Source organism: Plecotus auritus (genome assembly GCF_963455305.1).
Source record: "Plecotus auritus genome assembly, chromosome: 6".
Taxonomy (NCBI): Eukaryota; Metazoa; Chordata; class Mammalia; order Chiroptera; family Vespertilionidae; genus Plecotus; species Plecotus auritus.
This window is the reverse complement of record NC_137773.1, coordinates 143,280,795-143,299,650: the sequence shown is the minus strand read 5'-3', so window position 1 is coordinate 143,299,650 and position 18,856 is coordinate 143,280,795. Positions and strand designations below refer to the sequence as shown.

Here is an 18,856-nt window from a genome sequence, read left to right as displayed (position 1 = left end):
GCTAAGAGCCCCCCTGGCGAATTAACTTGAGTGGCCCCAGCACAAGGTCTCCTGCAGGTGTTCTAACCAGCTTAGCAAGGGCAGGAGCTGGGATTGGTGCTGAGGTGGCAGGGTCTCTTGGCTGGAAGGGTACAGTGGATGGAGGCAAAAGCAGAGCCCTGGACCCATAAATCACCTCTAGCCACTGGGCTACTAAAGCTAAAATTAGTACGACCACCCCCCTTTGCCTTCTCCCAGCATCCTCTGCGAGGGGGCCAAGGGTCCTGCAAATGGAAGTGAATTATAGGCAGGGGGGTACTCAAACCTGCTGTAAATCACTCTGCGGCTGCAACATTTAAGAGCCTTTTCTGAGGCTCCTCACTTAACCTTTTGTCCCCTTGCCAATCACGGGGGAACCAGCATTGGGTAGGCATGAGGGGGTCCAGAGGGCCAGGGCTCTGACTTAGGCTCCCCAGGCCCAGGACCCACTTGGTGGCCTTGAGGGCCGCTGAGGAGAGAGGGACAGGAATAGGGGTGGAGGAAGCAGAGGGAGGCACCTCCTGGGAAAACACCTGCACCCTTCTGGCGAGGTACTGAATAGGAGGGCTGGCCTGCCGTCAGTACCACTCACTCGGGGTATCTCACCCACCCCTACGCAAGTGCATGGAATGAAGCCCAGCACCCCTCAGGTTTACACAGCGCTTGTTGTGTGCCTGGCTCTGCCCCAAGTTAATGCTCCACAACAAGTGGGAGAAACTGAGGCACGGAGTAGGGCTGTGACTTGCCCAGTAGTTGTAGAGCTGGGGTTCCACCGACGCTTCCAAAGGGGAGCCTGCAGAGCACCCAGGTGAGTCCAGCCATAGAAGGTGTGGTGGAGGGAAGAGGCTGGGGTGGGCCGCTCTTCTTGAGTGGACGACCTCCAACAGGTAGCTGGCTGCTCTGCGCCCCCATCTCCCATCTGGACGGCCGTCTGGGTGTCTCCATCCAAGCCCCTCGGGCCCCACCACTCCCCCCGCAGGTGCAGCTGCAGCTGCAAGCGGATTCCCTTTGACCTCTGATTCCCTGCAAAACTCCACCAGAACCCGCCTTCCCTCAACCCGCGATGGCTTTTGTCCCATGTTTATGTTTAACATGAACAATACACATTCTTTGTGGAAACAGAAAATTCAGAGACAAAGAAAGGAAAACTTCATTCCACCCGCCCCCAACTAAAAGCCATAACCTAGCAAGGCAAGGCATTGGGGGTGCATGCTGCCCAATTCTGCCTCTCCTTGACCTTGTGACCCAGGATGCACACCGGGGAGGCTGGGCCTTAGGCCTCAGGGCCCATCTGCAGCTGCACGGCCTGTCCAAGCCCAGGACTGGGGCTGGAGCTCGGGCCATGAAAGCTCTTGGTTCCCTTCAAGACAACGCTGCCCATGAGTACCAAGGGGGAAGTGAGAATGGAGGGCAGGGATGGGGTGAACTGGGTCCAGTAGAAGAAGTGAAAGTAACCCAGTTCTCCCTCCTCTGACAGACCTGCCCACAGTGGGCCAGCACAGCCCCTTGTTTGGAATGGAGGTGCCAGGGTAGTGCCCCCACCACTCAGCCCACACCATCCATGGGTTTCCTGGAGCCCCAGGCTGTGATGCAGGAAGGAAGTGGTCCCCTGGCTTCCTGCCCAGGAAGCCCCAGCTTCCTCAGACCCCAGGCTTTGACCTGGCCTGGCCCGCCACACCCCTTGAGCGGGTTCCGGGACATTGAGGCTAGGGGAGGGGCACCACATTAGCCCTGTTTTCAGATAGAGCCTGAATTAGGACTAGAGCCCTTGCCTGTTTCAGCCAGAGCCTCAGACACCTGCCCCAGACTTTCTTGGTGGCTGCCCTGGGGGCAGCGTGGCATCCCCTGCATCTCCTGTGCCACCTGAGAGATTTGCACAGTCACACAGAGCTGGGTTCAAATCCTGTGCTGCCCTAGGCCGACATGGCCTTGGCAAGCCCCTGCTTCTTTTCAGCCTTCTGTAAAACGGTTCAGATAGACCCTCTGCTCATGTGGAGAATACATAAGCTAAGTGCAGGCCCAGCTTGGAGGGGCCCAGGATGAGTGCCAATGTGGCCACTCCTGCCCTCCTGGCCAGGCCCAGGTGTGGCCGGATAATGGGCTGGGTGGCTGAATCTGTGCTGACCTCATCGCCTTCCTCTGGGGCCCCACAGGGCTGCCTGTTTTGCTGGGGAGATCTCCCCTCCTATCCTCTTCCTCCAGGCCTCCTTCCTGCTTCCCTGGTCTGAGGCTGGGCCCTTCCGTCCAGGCACTCATCAATCGCACCCGAGGTGCCAAGCGTCCGGCCTGTCTTCTCAGGCCATGATTCACTTCCTGTTTCCAGGAGCTGGAAATAGCTTCCCCTGGATGCTGGGCAGATGCTGGGCAGATGCTGGGGGGCTACCTCCCTAGACAGCTGCTCAAAGTCTCCACCAGCATGCCTCCCCCAGGCCTGTGCATTCACCACTGACTTCCCAAGTCTGTGTTCTGTTGGACATCAAACCCGCCTGAGAATGCACTGGTTGCTCATTTAGGGAGGTAGGAACACCTCCTGGGTTTGGCCCTGGGGCGGCAGCAGTGACAAGGAGAAAGGGGGACCTGCTCTCAAGGCATCTGTGGGCATTAACCAAATAATACAGCTAGTGTGCACAGAGGACTGTGCAGGGAGGGTGCAAGGGAGTCTGACCACAGAGCTGAGCTGGGAAGCAAGAGGGACAGCCAGCTGGGTGGTGGGACCAGCAGGAGTGCATGCATACCTGGAGTGTGGCCATGGCCACACAGAGATTGTGGATGAGGAAAAAGGGACATGGCTTTATCCCAGGAGTTTTTGTAGGGTTTCAAGTTGGAAAAAAATAGCATGAACATATTTGCAATTTGAAAATATCCCTCAGGCTACTTCAAGGAAAAATGATTCAGAAGGGGCAGGAGGAGAGCAAGAGAGGGAGCAGGAGGACACGTCCAGGTAAGAAGGGTGGGGCTCAGACCTATACGGTACTCTCAAACCGAGGGGGGAGTCTAGGGGGTGACTTCTAGACAGGTGAGAAAAAGGGACAGGGCATCCAGGTGCCTCCCAGGTTCTGCCTTGAGCACATTGCAGTGGGGGCCCGAGGATGAGTCCAAGATGTGCCTGTCATTTGCTCTGTGACTTTGGACAAGTCACTTAACTTGGTTATGCCTCGCTTCCCCCATCTGTAAAATGGGTACAATAAACCTCCCTCTTAGGTGGTTGCTGTGAGGAAGAGGGTCCATGCGAAGCTCTCAGAAGTTCCTGGGCAGCCTCGATAAACATTAGCTGCTTTTATTCCAAAAGTATTTTCTACCTCAGGTCTTATAGGTCTTGACCTTCTGCCAGGAGTGACGAGGCTTCGGTGAGTTGGAGAGGTGCAGCTGGGAAACAGGCTGGGAGAGAGAAGGGCTCTGTCCAAGGTTCCACAGTTGGGAGGTAGTGAAGCAGGATGTGAACTGGAATCCTTCTGGCCCCACAGCCTCCCTTGCTGCACCGGGCCCCGAAGTGCCCCTCCCCTGCCCTGGCCCTAGCTGAGGGAATAGAGGGGAGGCTGGCATGGTGGCCCTGTAAATTTCAACACAGCCAAGCCACGGCCTCCTAGGAAAACCTGTATTTTAGACACACAAACCCTCCCCAGACCAGGGCAGGGATGTTGACCTTCCCTGGAAGGTGAGGACAGCCTCAACGGGTTGGGCAGGGGAGAGGGTCAAGGCTGCCCTGGCACTGTATAGAGTGGGTACCGGCCAAGAAAACAATGGAGAACATTCATTCATCTCCTCTCCCATTCATTCATTCATTCATTCATTCATTCATTCACTCTTGTGAGCCTGCTTTGAGTCCAACCTTCTGCCTGGTGGTGTGGACTTTAACCAAATAATACAGCTAGTGTGCACAGAGGACTGTGCAGGGAGGGTGTGCAGGACCAGGACCAATCGCCTTGACAGAGAAGGTCTTGATGGCCTCTAATGGCCCAGCAAGACCCAGCTCCGGAGATACCTTCTGGCTGTTTAGGGAGCCAGAGCAACAGACACATAGCCACCTGATGGGTGCTCTGATGGTGGCAGTATGGGGTGCCATGGGAGTCCAGAGGAGGGGGTCTTACCCAACCTGGGAGGTCTGGGAAGGCTGCCTGTAAGAAGAGAGGCCATAAACCCTGGTTGGGTAGCTCAGCTGGTTACAGTGCTGTCCTGATACACCAGGGTTGTGGGTTTGATCCCCAGACAGGGCACATACAAGAAGCAACCAATGAATGTATAAATAAGTGGACAACAAACCCCGCCCTCCCTCCCTCCTTCCCTTCTTCCCTCCCTCCCTTCCTCCATTCCTCCCTCCTTCTCTCAAATCAAATAAAAAAAATTTTAAAGATGGGGGGAATAAAAGAAGAAGAGAGGCCAGAGCCGAGTCCTGGAGACATAACCAGGGGGACAGGGCAGGGAGGGGAAGTTCAGGGTTGTAGTGGGACTTACTCTGCATGCTGGGCCTTTGGATCTCAGATTTTAACTAAGTGTGGGCGAGCCTGAGAAGTACAAGCAAAGGACTGCAGTTCATCCTGTGGTCAGTGAAGGCTGCTCTTGAGTAAGACGAGAGATGGCGTCACCCGAAAGTCCCTAAAGAACTGGTTCCAAGTTCCTCAACAGAGGGGACTTTTGGCTAGGCTGAGTAATTACTTGCAGGCTGGGCTGCCCAAGGTTAAGTGCCAGACCATCCAAGGTCAGAAGCTGGCTATCCAAGGCCAGGCTGCACCCTACAAAGCAGAGATCGTGCTATTGAAGGTTGATCATGCAAGTCATGGGATTTCATGGGGAAACCCTCTATCAGCCCTGGGGCCAGCAGGACCAGGACCAATGGCCTTGGCAGAGAAGGTCTTGATGGCCTCTAATGGCCCGAATCCCAGCATGAACCCATGGCAGACTGTTGGTCCATGGCAGCCTTTGTGTACAACTTCTCACATCAGCCTGTTGTACCTGCAGACTTGCTTGTACACTCATCCCCCACATGTACCTGGATCCCCATCTGTGTACACATGACCCTGACATGCCCTCCATGCACACAAACACACATTCACACCCCTACTTACAGGCACGTCTCACATCCATGCTCATCTTCCCACCTCCCCGACCCTGCCGCTCACGCACACACGCTGGGAACCACCCCAGACAGGGACCTGCAGGCTGGTGTTTTGGGAGAAACTTATTACCAGGGCAGCTCCATGGGGCCCCGATGCCTCTTTCTGGCTGCTGGGAGCTGGACCATGCGGCTGGGCCCTGCCTCTGTGAGAAGGCCCTCCTCCTTCAGAGCCTGGGCCTGGGGTAGGCTCCACCCTCTAAGAGTGTGCAAACAGGGGAGAGTCTGTGTGGAGGCTTTGTGGTGGAGTCTGCAACCAGTGACCGTGGGGACCCCTCGAACTTAACACCTACAAAACGAGCTCTGGATCCCCCAACCCCAGTACTCTCTGACTCAGAAAGAGGCCCCCTAGGTTGGTAAAGCCCAAGACCTGGGAACTCCCCACCTGGAGCCTCCCTCTCTTCACCCCCACCCCACATCCATCACCCCAGGCCTGGTGAGCCCACTTCCTAAATAGCCCTCTGGCCGGTCTTCTTCCTGCTCTGCCTTTGCCGCCACCTGTCAGGCCCTAGTCATCACCTGCCTGTCCCCCCTCAGTCCATTGTGATCCTGTACCTTCCCTCTGAAAGCCATTTTCGGTGTCCTACGCTCTCCCTGGCCCCACCCTCACTGCCTTGGGGAAGTCCTTGAGGGATGACAACAAGATGGGCTCAAGTTCCCCTATGAGAAACTCTCCTCAAATCACCTGGCATCACCCCTTCATAGAACTGGTGGCCCTTTGCAGTTATGGAATTATTTGAGTTATTTGATTAAAGACTGTCTCCCCCATGAGACTGGGCTGAGGACAGGGACTATGTCAGTAGAGTCCCCATAACATCCCCAGTTCCTGGCACATAGTAGGTGGTTGGTCAATGGTTATTGAGGAAGAGAGGAAAGAAGGAAGGAAGGAAGGAAGGAAGGAAGGAAGGAAGGAAGGAAGGAAGGAAGGAAGGAAGGAAGGAGGGACTCCATTCTAGTGTTTTATTCTGCCCAAGGTTTTTCCTGGAGTGGGAAGGACCCTCAGAACTGCACCAAGAATCAAGTGTGAGGGGTCACCTTGAGAGTCAGTGGGTCTCCCAAGCCAAAACAGAGTAGGGTTGCCTGATGTGGCCTGGCCTTGTGAAGGTGGGCGGTCAGTGCAGCTCCATGGACAAATGGGGGTCAAGAAGGCAGCTTTGGCAGAGTTGTCTGGCATTGTCCAAGGAAGGAGGTCTCTGGCAGCCAACATGACCATGCTGTCTGCTTGGCAGATATCCTGGGTGGTGATACATCCATCCATCCCAACATTTATTGGTAGTGACTATGTGTCCCACCCATACATACACCCTCATACGTGTGGTAAGCAGTTTCATGGAAGGAGCTTCTAATCCTGCTTCAGGGCTCAAAGAAGACTTCTTAGGAGAAGAGCCCTTTAGCCTGGGCTTTGAGGAATGCCTAGAAGTTCACTAGGAGAGACTTTCCAGAGGAGGTGACATTTGGTCTGGGTCTTGAGGGATGCATACAAGTTGCCCAAGAAAACAAGAGAGGAACCATCTCTGGATGCTGGGTTATCTTTAGGGCCGTGTGTAGGCCACAGGACAAGTAAGACCAGGCCCTGCTCATCCATGCCAGCCTCCCCCATGTGCCCTGTGTGTGACTGAATGAGACAGAGTGTCTCAGATGCCTTGTCCTGGAGTGGTGAAGACTGACCCAGTTCACGTGTGTGCTCAGCACAGAGCAGGTGCTCAGCCAGAGTTGGGGAAATCTCAGAATTGATTCCGTTTCAGGCCATCTCCCTCTTTGGGGCCTCCTGCTTGCATACCTCCAGCGACGGGCACTCACTCCCTTGCAGGAAAGCCTTTTCACCTCTCAGACCTGGCAGTGTCCCAGCCAGCCACGTGGTGAGGGCTAGAAGCAGCTGGAAGGCCTGGCTTTCTGCCCACAGCTGCCTGTCCGTCAACAGCTCTGATGCTTCCAGGAATGGTTCCATCCCCGCACGGCCTCCCAGGGAGCATCAGAAGTGGGGGAAATGTCCTCAGAAGTTTACTGGGACATAGAGTGGAGGCTTTTGCAAGGTTTTGGCTGGGGAGCATCCAGGGTACAGTGGGTGCTCACCCCACATGACTCCCCATCCTCCTCAACTCTGGGCTTTCCTGCCTCCCTGTGGCTTCCATCGTCAGGGACGCATTCATGGAGCACCTACTGTCTGCTCACGGGTCGCCTGCCCCCCAGCCCGCCCTGGTGTTGTCCCCCGGAGATGGCGGCAGCCTGGGAATGTGGGTGGGGACCCCCGGGGCGTAGGCTGCTGGACAGAGGCCTCAGTGTGGAGCTGCTGGGGTCCTTTCCCGGGGCCCAGACCCATGACTGCACGTCTGAGAATGCCTCCCATTATCCAACTCACAGAGCACAAAGGGGCCACACGGGGCTTGGCAGGCCAGGCGCCCGGGATGGGTGCACGGGGGTCTGGTTCCCCACTGCAGAGGGCAAGGATGTGCCCAGAGTCGAGAGGGCAGCTCTCACGCAGGAATGAGAACCATTTCCTCCAGCCTTCGGGGAGACAAAGACAGAGAGAAATGACCAGGGACTTGCCTCCTCAGGCGAGAGCAGGCCACACCTCCTGAGCTGTGAACCAGGCCTAAAAGGCCACTCCCCCCTCCTCACCCCTGGGGGGCATCCAACAGAGGCAGGGCAGAGAACACTCCAGAACTCCAAAGGTGGGGAAACCTCCTAGTTTCCTGTGGCATCTGCAGTGGGGAAATGCCAACACAGCCACGCCAGCAGCACCACAGTCTGTCATTTAAACGCATTAGCGTGATGGGTGCTGGGTCTCCTGTCAGTGCAACCACTTGAGGGTCCCCCCAGCTCCTCCGGGGCCACTCAGTGGAATGTGGTGGTAATGACAGGAGATCTGATATGAAGGGGCAAGGTGGACTAGAGAGGGAGCAGGAGTCCCTTTGGGCCACCTATTTGCTGTGTGACCTCGTTCAGGCCTCTAGGCCTCTCTGAACCTTGGTGTCCATGTTTCTGAGAAGAGAGGAGGGAGACCCGGTGGAGGGTTAATTAAACAGGTGATCTTATGCATCTGCGGCCTTAATTGGCTCGGCACTGACAACTGGCCTCAGTGGCAGCTGCCGTGAGGGTGATGTCATTATCTGGGTCTGGGGGCTCTCCTGAGTGGGGTACAGATGATCGATGTGAGGAGCCTGGGGGTTTCAGAGCTGGAAAGACCGTGGATGCCACAGAGTTTCAGAGCTGGAAAGACCATGGATGCCACACTTTCTGATATGCTGGGCCATATGACATGTGTATGTTTTTCCATCCTCACAGCAGCCTTGTAAGGTGGATTATACTCCCCTTTTTCCAGATAAGGAAACTGAGGCTCAAAGAGAGGTGGGGTCACCAAGGCCACACAGGTGGCTAGGGGCAGCGCTGTGGGAACTCAGGTCTCAACTCCCAGGCAAGGGGTAGAGAGATGCCGTGGTCAAGAGCAGGGTCTGGAGGCCAGTGAGCTGTGCCCCCACAGGCAAACCTTGGCACCTCCCTGAGCCTCAATGTCCCCATCTGTAAAATGGCTGACAAACCCCACCTCTCAGGCCGCTCCCAGGGAGAAACAATAGGGGTAAAGCCCTGAAGAAGCCTCCGCTCCTGGCCCTCCCCCTCCCCCGCCCCCCTCCCTCTCCCTCTCCCTCTCCCTCTCCCTCTCTCTGTTGAGGCCCAGGAGCGGGGTGCTGAGCTGTCCCAGACGATTCTGTTTCTACCACCTTCCTGTCACCAAGGCAGTGCTCAGAGCAGTCAGCGTATCAGGAGGTATCAGGAGCGTTTCCTGCAGGAAAAGCATTCTCTGAGCCCAGGCCCAACAGCAGGAGCCCCCTGCTCCCAGCACAGCCTGGCCCCACTGTTATTTTTTCCAATTGTAGAAGAAAAACATTTCCTCCTTCTCCTCACAGCTCTGCCCTGGGCAGCAGGGAGCCACGGATGGACAGGGCAGGGTGGGGAGCCCCCGCCAGGCAGGGGGAAAGGCCCAGGCCTGTCTTCTCAGGGCCAGACTGACCACTGGCCCGCAGTGCCCAGGCAAGGACCTGCCCCTCTGAGCCACCATGTCCTCACCTACAAAGGCACTACACTGGGTCAACGTTTCCCAACTTCCAGGCGTTTCTACACCTGGGTTATGACCTACTTCACATTTATCTTTAAATTAACTCACATTTTTTTTGCCTGGCTGGTGTGGCTCAGTTGGTTGAGTGCTGTCCCATGCACTAAGGGTCGTTCGTTCAATTCTGGGCAGGACACATGGCCAGGTTGTGGGCTCAATCCCCAGCAGGAGGCAGCAGATTGATGTTTCTTTCTTTCCCTCTCCCTACCTCTCTCTCACTCTCTCAAATCAATAAAAACATATTTTTAAAAAATTAACTCACATTTTAAAAACTTCAGTAATTGCATTTATTAAGCAAACTTTACATCATTATTGTACCTGGAAAACCAGTATCACTTGCCAAAATCAGAAAATAACTGCAAATATTATAAGGAAAACAAGGCTCTACCAGTGACTTCTAGAATGCTGGTGTCAACACCAATGAGCTTGAGACCTTCTATTAAAACTGGACAATGACAAATGTTAGAGGCATTAAAGATACATTAGCTCCAACAGAGACCTTCTCCTTGATATAATCAGAAGGCTTGAACAAAAACTGAAAATGGCCTGAATCACAGTGTGAGTCAAGGTTAGCTAGTAGTTAATCCAGGGTTGGTTAATCTGAGTTAGTTAATTCAGCGTTAGTTAATGCTGGATGCCACCTAACCTCCCCTCCTGGGTACCCTCCATCTCTCATTGGTTTCCTCTTAAACCTTTTCTGAGAAGACACCCCACTGCATCTTCCTTCCTTCGGCCAAGAGTTATCAGCACCCCCTCTGCCCACCCAGGGGTGTGGGGTAGCTGCCACCATGACCCATTCTAACCTGGAGAAGCTCCCAGCTAATGGGCAGAGAGAAGAAAGCACAGGATCTGGAGATAGATCTGAGTTTAAACCCTCACCTTGCTAATGTCCCTCAGTTTCTCCATCTCTGAAATGGGTTCAATGATCCGATTTGTCAGCTGACTGTGAGGATGGCAGGAGGTTGTTCAGGGCAGTACTGGACTCCACTAGCTACCATGGGACTCATGGCCCTGGTGCACCATTGCTCAATGCAAGGGGAGAGCAATTGGCATTTGCCCAGTGCCTGTGATGCGCCTGGCACTGTGCTTTCTGAAACGTTATATTCTTCACATCTCACAGTCTCCCAGGGGCCAGTGTGCTGTTATGATTGTCCTTATTTTGCAGATGAGGAAACTGAGGCTCAAGAGCCTTGTCCTAGACCAGGTCGGCAAACCGCGGCTCACGAGCCACATGCGGCTCTTTGGGCCCTTGAGTGTGGCTCTTCCACAAAATACCACGGCTTGGGTGAGTCTATTTTGAAGAAGTGGTTAGAAGAAGTTTAAGTTTAAAAAATTTGGCTCTCAAAGAAATTTCAATCCTTGTACTGTTGGTATTTGGCTCTGCTGACTAATGAGTTTGCTGACCACTGACCTAGGCCATACTGTACTTCGACTTCCAGCTTATGCCAGGACACTTGGACCCTGGCTGAGCTCTTTGCAGTCTAAACTGGCCCTGCATTCCCCCAGCCAGGGTGGCTCCAGTCCTAGAGCTCAGCTTGGCAGGTAGTTCTGTGTGCCCAGAACCATCTTTCACTGTGTGCCAGGCTGAGCTTCGAGGACACAGAGCATTATCCTCAGGGCTCAGTGGGGGGAGCTGCAGGATTCAGCAAGATGAGCTGGAGACAGGAAAGAAGCTAGGAGGGGGCGAAAGAAGGAGAGAGGAGTGGGGGATAGGGAGGGAGACAGAAAGAGAGAGACAGACACACAGAGAGATAGAGAGATACACACAAAAGACAGAGTGAAAAGAGAGGGGGTTGGGGAGAGACAAAGAGAGAAAAAAACGGGTGGAGCAAAAAGACATAAATAGAGATGGGGTGGGAAGGCCAGAGAAAGATAAGGCTGAAGGGAGACAGACAGATGGACTGATGGGGGAGGACACAGAGGAGGGAGTGGGGTGAGGTGTATTGGGGCAGGCAGCCTCCTGCACCCCTGCTGGGCTCGCCAGTGGGCTTCCACCGGTTGTACAACATGAGTCCTGGAGGTGGGGACATGGGTCCTACCTGGCCGTCTCCTGAGTGGCCTTGAGCCCAGGAGGATGGTGCCAGAGGCAGAGCCTCTCATTTCTTACAGCTGAACACTCCCAGCTCTCAAAGCAGTGGCAGGACCTGGGGGTGGGGGAGGGGAAAGCGGGGATTGGAAAAGGCAGGGGTGGTGGGCAAACACTGACGGCAGGAAGCAGGAAGGCCAGGGTGTTGGGCTAAGGAAGCAGGGGGCTGCTGTAGGCCCGGCTTTTCCTGCCTACCCTGGGGGGACGGAGAAATCCCCTGTCCTTCCTTCCTGGCGTGGTGAGAACAAGTCAGCTGAGGCCAGGCCACCCTTCGAGCAAGGGCCACAGGGAACCACGTGGCAGCCAGGGGTCTGATAGGAGCCCCTCTTCTAGTTCTGAGAGGCCAGAGCTGGCCTGGGACTGGGGGTGGATTGGGGTGGTTTCAAAGCCAGCAGATGTTGGCTTTCAAACATTGCAATTCTGCTCCTTATGAGCTGTGCCTCCGGCCAGTCCCTTCTCTCTGGGGCTTCGGGTGCTGCATCTGTAAAGTGGGATTGTAAGAGTGCCAGCTTCAGAGGGCAGCTGTGAGGAGGAGGAAGCGAATCAATTCATGGAAAGCTCTAGACGAGCCCTGTTTGAGCACCCACCCTTGCCAGGTGCCATAGAGGCTCTTGACACGGGCTCTGTGACCTTGGAATCGTGGCTGCCTGCCTCCCACCTCAGTGTCTACCCATTCCTTCCAGGTGAAAGGAGAAGTGGCCCCGTGCCAGCTCACGTGGCTGACCTCCCACTAAATCGGAGGATTTTAGGTCCTTCTAGAGTCCCCCACAAAGGGGGAGTGCCTCCTGGTGAACTGCAGTGGGCAGGAAAGCAGCAGCCCACAGGGCTGGGTCTCCACAGGAGGCCTCTGGGGGCCACTCACTCAGGACCAAGGCCTCATGGGTGTGGCCAGTGCAGACCAGACTGCCCCACAACCTGGCACATGCTGAAATAGTTCCTCTCCATTTTCCTGATTGATGAGTCTGACCCTTGAGTTCTGTCCCTATGTCCCACCACTTATAAAACCCCTTTTATGGGGCCGGGGTTTGGGGGACAGATCTTGGGGACTAAGGGAGTGGTGCCCCTGCCCAGCTGGCCCTGGAGGTGCCCCGGCCTGGACAGTGCCCTATGAAAGAGGGTAAAAAGGCGGAGACTTCGAGATGGGAAGAAGGGAGGGCTGTGGACCAAGAAGGCAGAGAGGGAGAGAAGGGGGCAGACAGAGATGGAGAAGAGGGAGGTCTGAGGGATGAGAGACCGCGAGTTCCAGGGGGAGGGAGCGGAGGGAGCGACGGAGAGAGGGAGAGGGAGCGAAGGACAGAAAAACAGAAAAGGAAAGAGAGACAACATACATGGAGGGGGCTTAAACAGAGACAGAGACAGGGAGATATTGAGAGACAGGGGGGTGGAGAAAGAGAGGAAAGAAAGCAAAAAACCAGCCCGAGCGAGACGGCCCGAGCAGCCAGGAGGAAGGAAGGAAAGAAGAATAAGCGACGGAGGCGGAGGCGACGCCGGGAAAGGGAGCCTTGGGCCGTGGACGCCGCGCCCGCAGGAGGGTCCTGGAGGGCGCGGGGCGGCCGGACCCACCGACAGCCAAGCCAGGGCCGAGCAGCCAGAGGGCGGGGCGGGGCCAAGGGGCAGCCCGGAGAGCCCGCCTGGGCGCTCGGGAAGGTGGGCGGGGGGCGGGAAGGGGTTCGAGGGCGGGGCGCGGCCGGGCGGGGCGCGGCGCGAGGGCGTGTCTGCAACGGAGCCGCCCCCGCCCCGCCCCCGGCTTGCTCTGCGCCGCTGAGCCCGGCCGGGGCGCCGGGGCCGGGGGCGGCTGGCGCGGGCAGGAAGCGCCTCGCGGCCCGGGCCCGCCCCCCGCCTCCTGCCTCCTCCGGGCTCCCGGCTCCCGGCCGCGCCGCACCCCATGCACTCGCCGTGCCGCGCAGCCCGCGCACGCCCGGATGGCTCGTCGCGCCGCGGGCGGCGCACCCCATAGCGCCCGGGCCGCCGCGACCAGCCCCTGGCCGCCGCGCCCGCCATTCCGGGCCCCGCTGCCGTGCCCGCTGCCGCTGCTGCTGCTGCTGCTGGGGGCGGCGCGGGCCGGCGCCCTGGAGATCCAGCGCCGCTTCCCCTCGCCCACGCCCACCAACAACTTCGCCCTGGACGGCGCGGCTGGGACGGTGTACCTGGCGGCCGTCAACCGCCTCTACCAGCTGTCCAGTGCCAACCTGAGCCTGGAGGCCGAGGCGGCCGTGGGTCCCGTGGCCGACAGCCCGCTGTGTCACGCCCCGCAGCTGCCGCAGGCCTCTTGTGAGCACCCGCGGCGTCTCACCGACAACTACAACAAGATTCTGCAACTGGACCCCGGCCAGGGCCTGGTGGTCGTGTGCGGTTCCATCTACCAGGGCTTCTGTCAGCTGCGGCGCCGGGGCAACATCTCGGCTGTGGCCGTGCACTTCCCGCCCGCCGCGCCGCCCGCCGAGCCCGTCACGGTGTTCCCCAGCATGCTGAACGTGGCGGCCAACCACCCGAACGCGTCCACCGTCGGGCTGGTGCTGCCGCCCGCCGCCGGCTCGGGGGGCAGCCGCCTGCTCGTGGGCGCCACGTACACCGGCTACGGCAGCGCCTTCTTCCCGCGCAACCGCAGCCTGGAGGACCACCGCTTTGAGAACACGCCTGAGATTGCCATCCGTTCCCTGGATGCGCGCGGCGACCTGGCCAAGCTCTTCACCTTCGACCTCAACCCTTCCGACGACAACATTCTCAAGATCAAGCAGGGGGCCAAGGAGCAGCACAAGCTGGGCTTCGTGCGTGCCTTCCTGCACCCGCCGGACCCGCCGCCGGGCGCCCCGTCCTACGCGTACCTGGCACTCACCAGCGAGGCGCGTGCGGGCGACAAGGAGAGCCAGGCGCGGAGCCTACTGGCGCGCATCTGCCTGCCTCGGGGCGCTGGCGGCGACGCCAAGAAGCTCACCGAGTCCTACATCCAGCTGGGCTTGCAGTGCGCGGGCGGCGCGGGCCGCGGCGACCAATACAGCCGCCTGGTGTCGGTCTTTCCCGCACGCGAGCTGCTCTTTGCGGTCTTCGAGCGGCCCCACGGGGCCCCCGCGCCCCGTGCAGCTCCTGCCGCGCTCTGCGCCTTCAGCTTCGCCGACGTGCAAGCTGCCATCCGCGCCGCGCGCACCGCCTGCTTCGTAGAGCCTGCACCCGACGTAGTGGCGGTGCTCGACAGCGTGGTGCAGGGCACCGGGCCAGCCTGCGAGCGCAAGCGCAACATCCAGGTAAGTCCAGGAATGGCGGTGCGGGGGACCCAGCTCAGGTCGCCGAGGAAGAGCGGGCCGGTAACTAGGCGGGTTGCGCGCTTTGCGGTCACTGGTGTGAGCGTACGGAGACACAAGTGTGTACTCTGGACCCACAGGTGCATTTGCGGGGACTTAGGTGTACTCTCGAGGGTGCAGGTGTCAGCTGAGATGGGGACAACTAGCGCGAATATGGCCCAGGTGTGCGTGTGAGGTCATTCAATTGAGTGCTGGCTTACAGGTGCGCATTCCTAGGTGTGTGGGAGGGGTTCAGGTTGTGGATAGGTACGTGCTGAAGAGAGCTAACGGTGTATATATAGCTCAGGTGTGCGCCTGGAGGTGGGTCATAGGCGGTGAGCACACAGCGAGTGTGTGTCTGACCAAAGGGCTTGGTGGGGAGGTGCCAGAGTCAGGAGGGTATGCAGGGGGCAGGACTGGCCCTGAGGCTCAGGAGGGAATGAGGAGTGGCCAGGTGTGAGGACACACCAGCTGGTGGGAAGGGGACCCAAGTGTCTGGGGCTGGGTTGGGGAGTAACAGGGGGGCCAGGTTCGGGGATCAGTGTGTGTGTTGAAGTTGTGGGGACGTGACCTAAGGGTGCCGGAGGGAACTTTGTGCAGTTCTCTTCAAGTAAGCGCACCAGCCAGGGGTCACTTCTTTAGGGGGCCCTGGGAAGTGGAACCCCTCACCTTTTCCACACTCTGCATCTGTGTCAGAGTCTGGGGAATCCATTTGAACCCCAGGCTTTGCCACTGCCCTAGGAAGCCTCCGTTTCTCCTTCCGCAAATGCCAAACTCAGACTTCTGGTGGTTACAGAGCCCTCCTTGGGGCCAGGCCCCCGATTGCCCTGCCCCATTCCTCCTCTGTGGTCCTCAGGCTGCGGCAAGAATCTCATGAGCTTAATTATTCGTGGGTGTGCCCAACACTGGGGCTTACAGAAAACTCAGATTCCTTCTCTTACAGTCAGGCTCCCACGACTGCCCACCACCCGGCTGGCTGGCTGCCCTGAAAATAAAGGTCACAGTGGGTGAGCAGGGCAGACTGTCCCAGGGAGCAGGGGCCAACCAGATGAGGGCTGGCCGCCCAGCGCTGTGGTTGAGACATCCACCATTTCTCTTCCCAGAGCTACATACCCCATGGGCTGTGTTTGGGGTGAGTTTTATTTAAGGAGGTCTCAGGGCTAGGAGTGAGTGGGGAGTCGACCCTACTCTATGGAAGGAAGACCCTGTTGGGGGACCCAGGCCTTCCTCAACCTTTCCAGGCCCGGTGTGTCCATCCAGGCCCTGGTGAGTCTGTGCCCTTGGGCCTCTAGTCTCCTCCTCCCCCTCTGGCAGGAGCCTTCTCAGTTCCTAAGGTCCATTATTTTCAGCCTGGCCTCGTGCAATGACTCATTCTGCTGGAGGGGGCTGGGGCTTCCTTCTTTTTAGGGGGCAGGGCCTCTACAAGGACACAGCCCCAGGGACAGAGTGGCCAAGGGCCTCCTCCTGACCCCAAGGTGAGGCAGATTCTCAGCCCTCAGTCACTCTCCTTGTGTCCTCCCCATCCCACTCCCTTTCCCCATACCCAGCTATAGGCACAGGCCAGTGCCACTGGGCAGGTTCTTCCGGATGTGTAAAATCAAGGCCCCGGGGTGGGGGTGGGGAGGGTGGTTATTATTCTTGCTCCAGGCTGTTGCCAGCTCCTCAGTTATAGGTTAAGAATCTGGACTTCGCATGCTGGGTTCAATCCCTACTCTGCCACTTCCCAGCTATGTGACGTTGGCAAAGGACTTAACCTTCCTCATCTGTAAAGTGGGAATGATAAAACCAAATCTCTAAGGACTAAATGAACTAATTAATGTAAGCACTTATCTGGCACATAATAAGCACCTGGTAGAGGTATGCTGTTATTATTATTACCCCAGGGGACAGTATTAGCATAAGTCTGGGCTTGATCCTGAACAGCAAAGAGTGACCTATTTTGGCTTCTTCTTGCAGCAGAGACGACTCCACCCCCTCCCACCTCTAGAAGCCTCAGTAAACATTTCTAAACCTCTACTGGGTGCCCAGCCCTGTGCACTGGGGGACAATGGTGACTCAGTTTCTGCTCTTATGGATCATGCAGGCGAGCAGAGGACTGACATGTGGCAGGCTCTTACAGCCGGAGGGATGAGGGAGCAGGAGAGGGGCATCAAGGCTTCTTGGGGGAGTGATATCAAAGCAGAGGGGGATGAGCAGGAGGGGAGGGAAGGGTCCAGGCTGAGGGGACAGCCTTTGCAAACACCTACCTGGAGGAAGGATATAGCAAATGGGCTAGCAACTGAACCGAGTGGGGAGGCGGGTGGGGCCTGCAGGGTGCAGGTTGGCCGTATGATGGAATTGGGACTGTATCCCGGGGACATCGGGAGCCATGAAGGGTTTTAGCCAGAGGAGTGATATGACTTGAATGAGCATCTGCATGTCTTCCTCTGAGGAATGGGAATGGTGATAAAAGTACCTACCTCGCAGGACCATGGTGGGAATTCCATGAGATAATACTTGGGAAGCTCTTAGTAGAGTGGCTGGCACATGTCCTTGCAATTACTATGATTATTTTTATTTTATTTTTAAAATCTTTTATTAATGAAATATTTTTATTTTACATATGTTTTTTGTTTATTGATGAGAGGGAGAGAGGAGAGAAACATTGATTTGTTGTTCCACTTATTTATGCATTCATTGGTTGAGTCTTATATGTGCCTTGACTGGGGATCAAACCAGCAACCTTGGCATATCGGGACGATGCTGTAACTAACTAAGCTCCCCGGCCAGTGCTTACTATGATTATTTTTAACATAATTATTTTGGAAAGTCCCTGGGTGATTGGTGAGAAGGCAAGAGGAGAGACAGGGAGAGAGTAGTTGGGAGGCTGGTGCCATCTCCCAGGCAGGAGATTCACTCACTCGTTCGCAAATATTCCTCAAACCCTTGCTGTGGTGGGCCCTGCGCGCAGCAGTGCAGGTAGTGGGCCAGGCCTTGTTCTTGGGGATGTGATGGGCCATTGGGGCCATAGAAGGAAGCAGTGGGCTTGGGACGGATTTGGCCTCCAGGATGTAGCCCCAGAGGTGGGGACCGACAGGATGGAGGGGAAGGAAGCTGCCCAGTCTGGCCCGACATCAGATGGAAGTTGGGCTAGGGGACAGCACCTTGTTCTTCCATCTGTTCTCCAAGGACATCTGACCTCCAGGCAAGGGAGGAGGCTTGGCCAGGCCTCTGGAAACTCGGCTTCCTGCAGTTGTGGGGTTTTTTTTGGTTTTGTTTTGTTTTGTTTTAATCCTCACCAGAGGATATGTTTTTATTGATATGTATATTTTTTAATTTTTTTATTGTTGACAGTTTACAGATGTCTCCCACTTTCCCCGCCCCCCCCTTCACTTTTTATTGATTTTTAGAGAGAGGGAGGAAGGGAGAGACCAGGGTTGCCTGAAACGTAGGTATGTGCCCTGACGGGGAATCAAACCTGCAACCTCTTGGCCTACCGGACGATGCTCCAACCAACTGAGCCACCTTGCCAGGGCCCACAGTTGTTTTTGGGGTCTCTCAACCCCACAGCCTCAGTCAGGGTAATTTTGGGCAGGCTTTTTCCTCTGCTCTCCACCTTTAAGACAATGAAGGGAGGAGGTACTGAGGTGTGAGGTGGGAGGCAGGGAACCTCAGAGGCCCCAGCTTTATCTCTGATTGTTTTTGGCATATTTGGGGCTGTTGGGCTGTTTTGATAAAGTGGGAGTGAGGAAATTAGCCTTCCTTGCGTATAGCGTGGATTCCTTCCATCACCTCATGTTTGAGGTGAAAGCAAGTTTGGGAAGTTGCCACAGCTATCAAGGGGGGAAACTGAGGTACAGGGTCACCCAGCAAGGCACGGGCAGGCTAAGTCTTTTAAAAAATATTTTTTATTGCCGAAACCGGTTTGGCTCAGTGGATAGAGCATCGGCCTGCGGACTGAAGGGTCCCGGGTTCGATTCCGGTCAAGGGCATGTACCTTGGTTGCGGGCACATCCCCAGTAGGAGGTGTGCAGGAGGCAGCTGATCGATGTTTCTCTCTCATCGATGTTTCTAACTCTCTATCCCTCTCCGTTCCTCTCTGTAATAAATCAATAAAATATATTTAAAAAAAATATTTTTTATTGATTTCAGAGAGGAAGGGAGAGGGAGAGAGAGATGAAACATCAAGGATGAAATTGAATCATTGATCGGCTGCCTCCTGCACGCCCCACACTAGTCGAGCCTGCAACCCAGCATGTGCCCTGACCAAGAAT

The 18,856-nt window shown here is 56.4% G+C and overlaps 1 protein-coding gene across 1 annotated transcript in view; it reads left to right on the top strand.

Annotated features, from left to right (window-relative positions):
- Positions 1-13,247: 13,247 nt before the first annotated feature.
- The window catches only part of PLXND1 (plexin D1), a gene marked incomplete at its 5' end in the record, with an annotated part of 51,625 nt that continues 46,016 nt past the window's right edge, over positions 13,248-18,856 (top strand). Inside the window, one exon of the mRNA XM_080675578.1 lies at positions 13,248-14,567. Coding sequence (XP_080531704.1) covers positions 13,248-14,567 — 1,320 coding nt within the window. The remainder of the gene's footprint in view (positions 14,568-18,856) is intronic.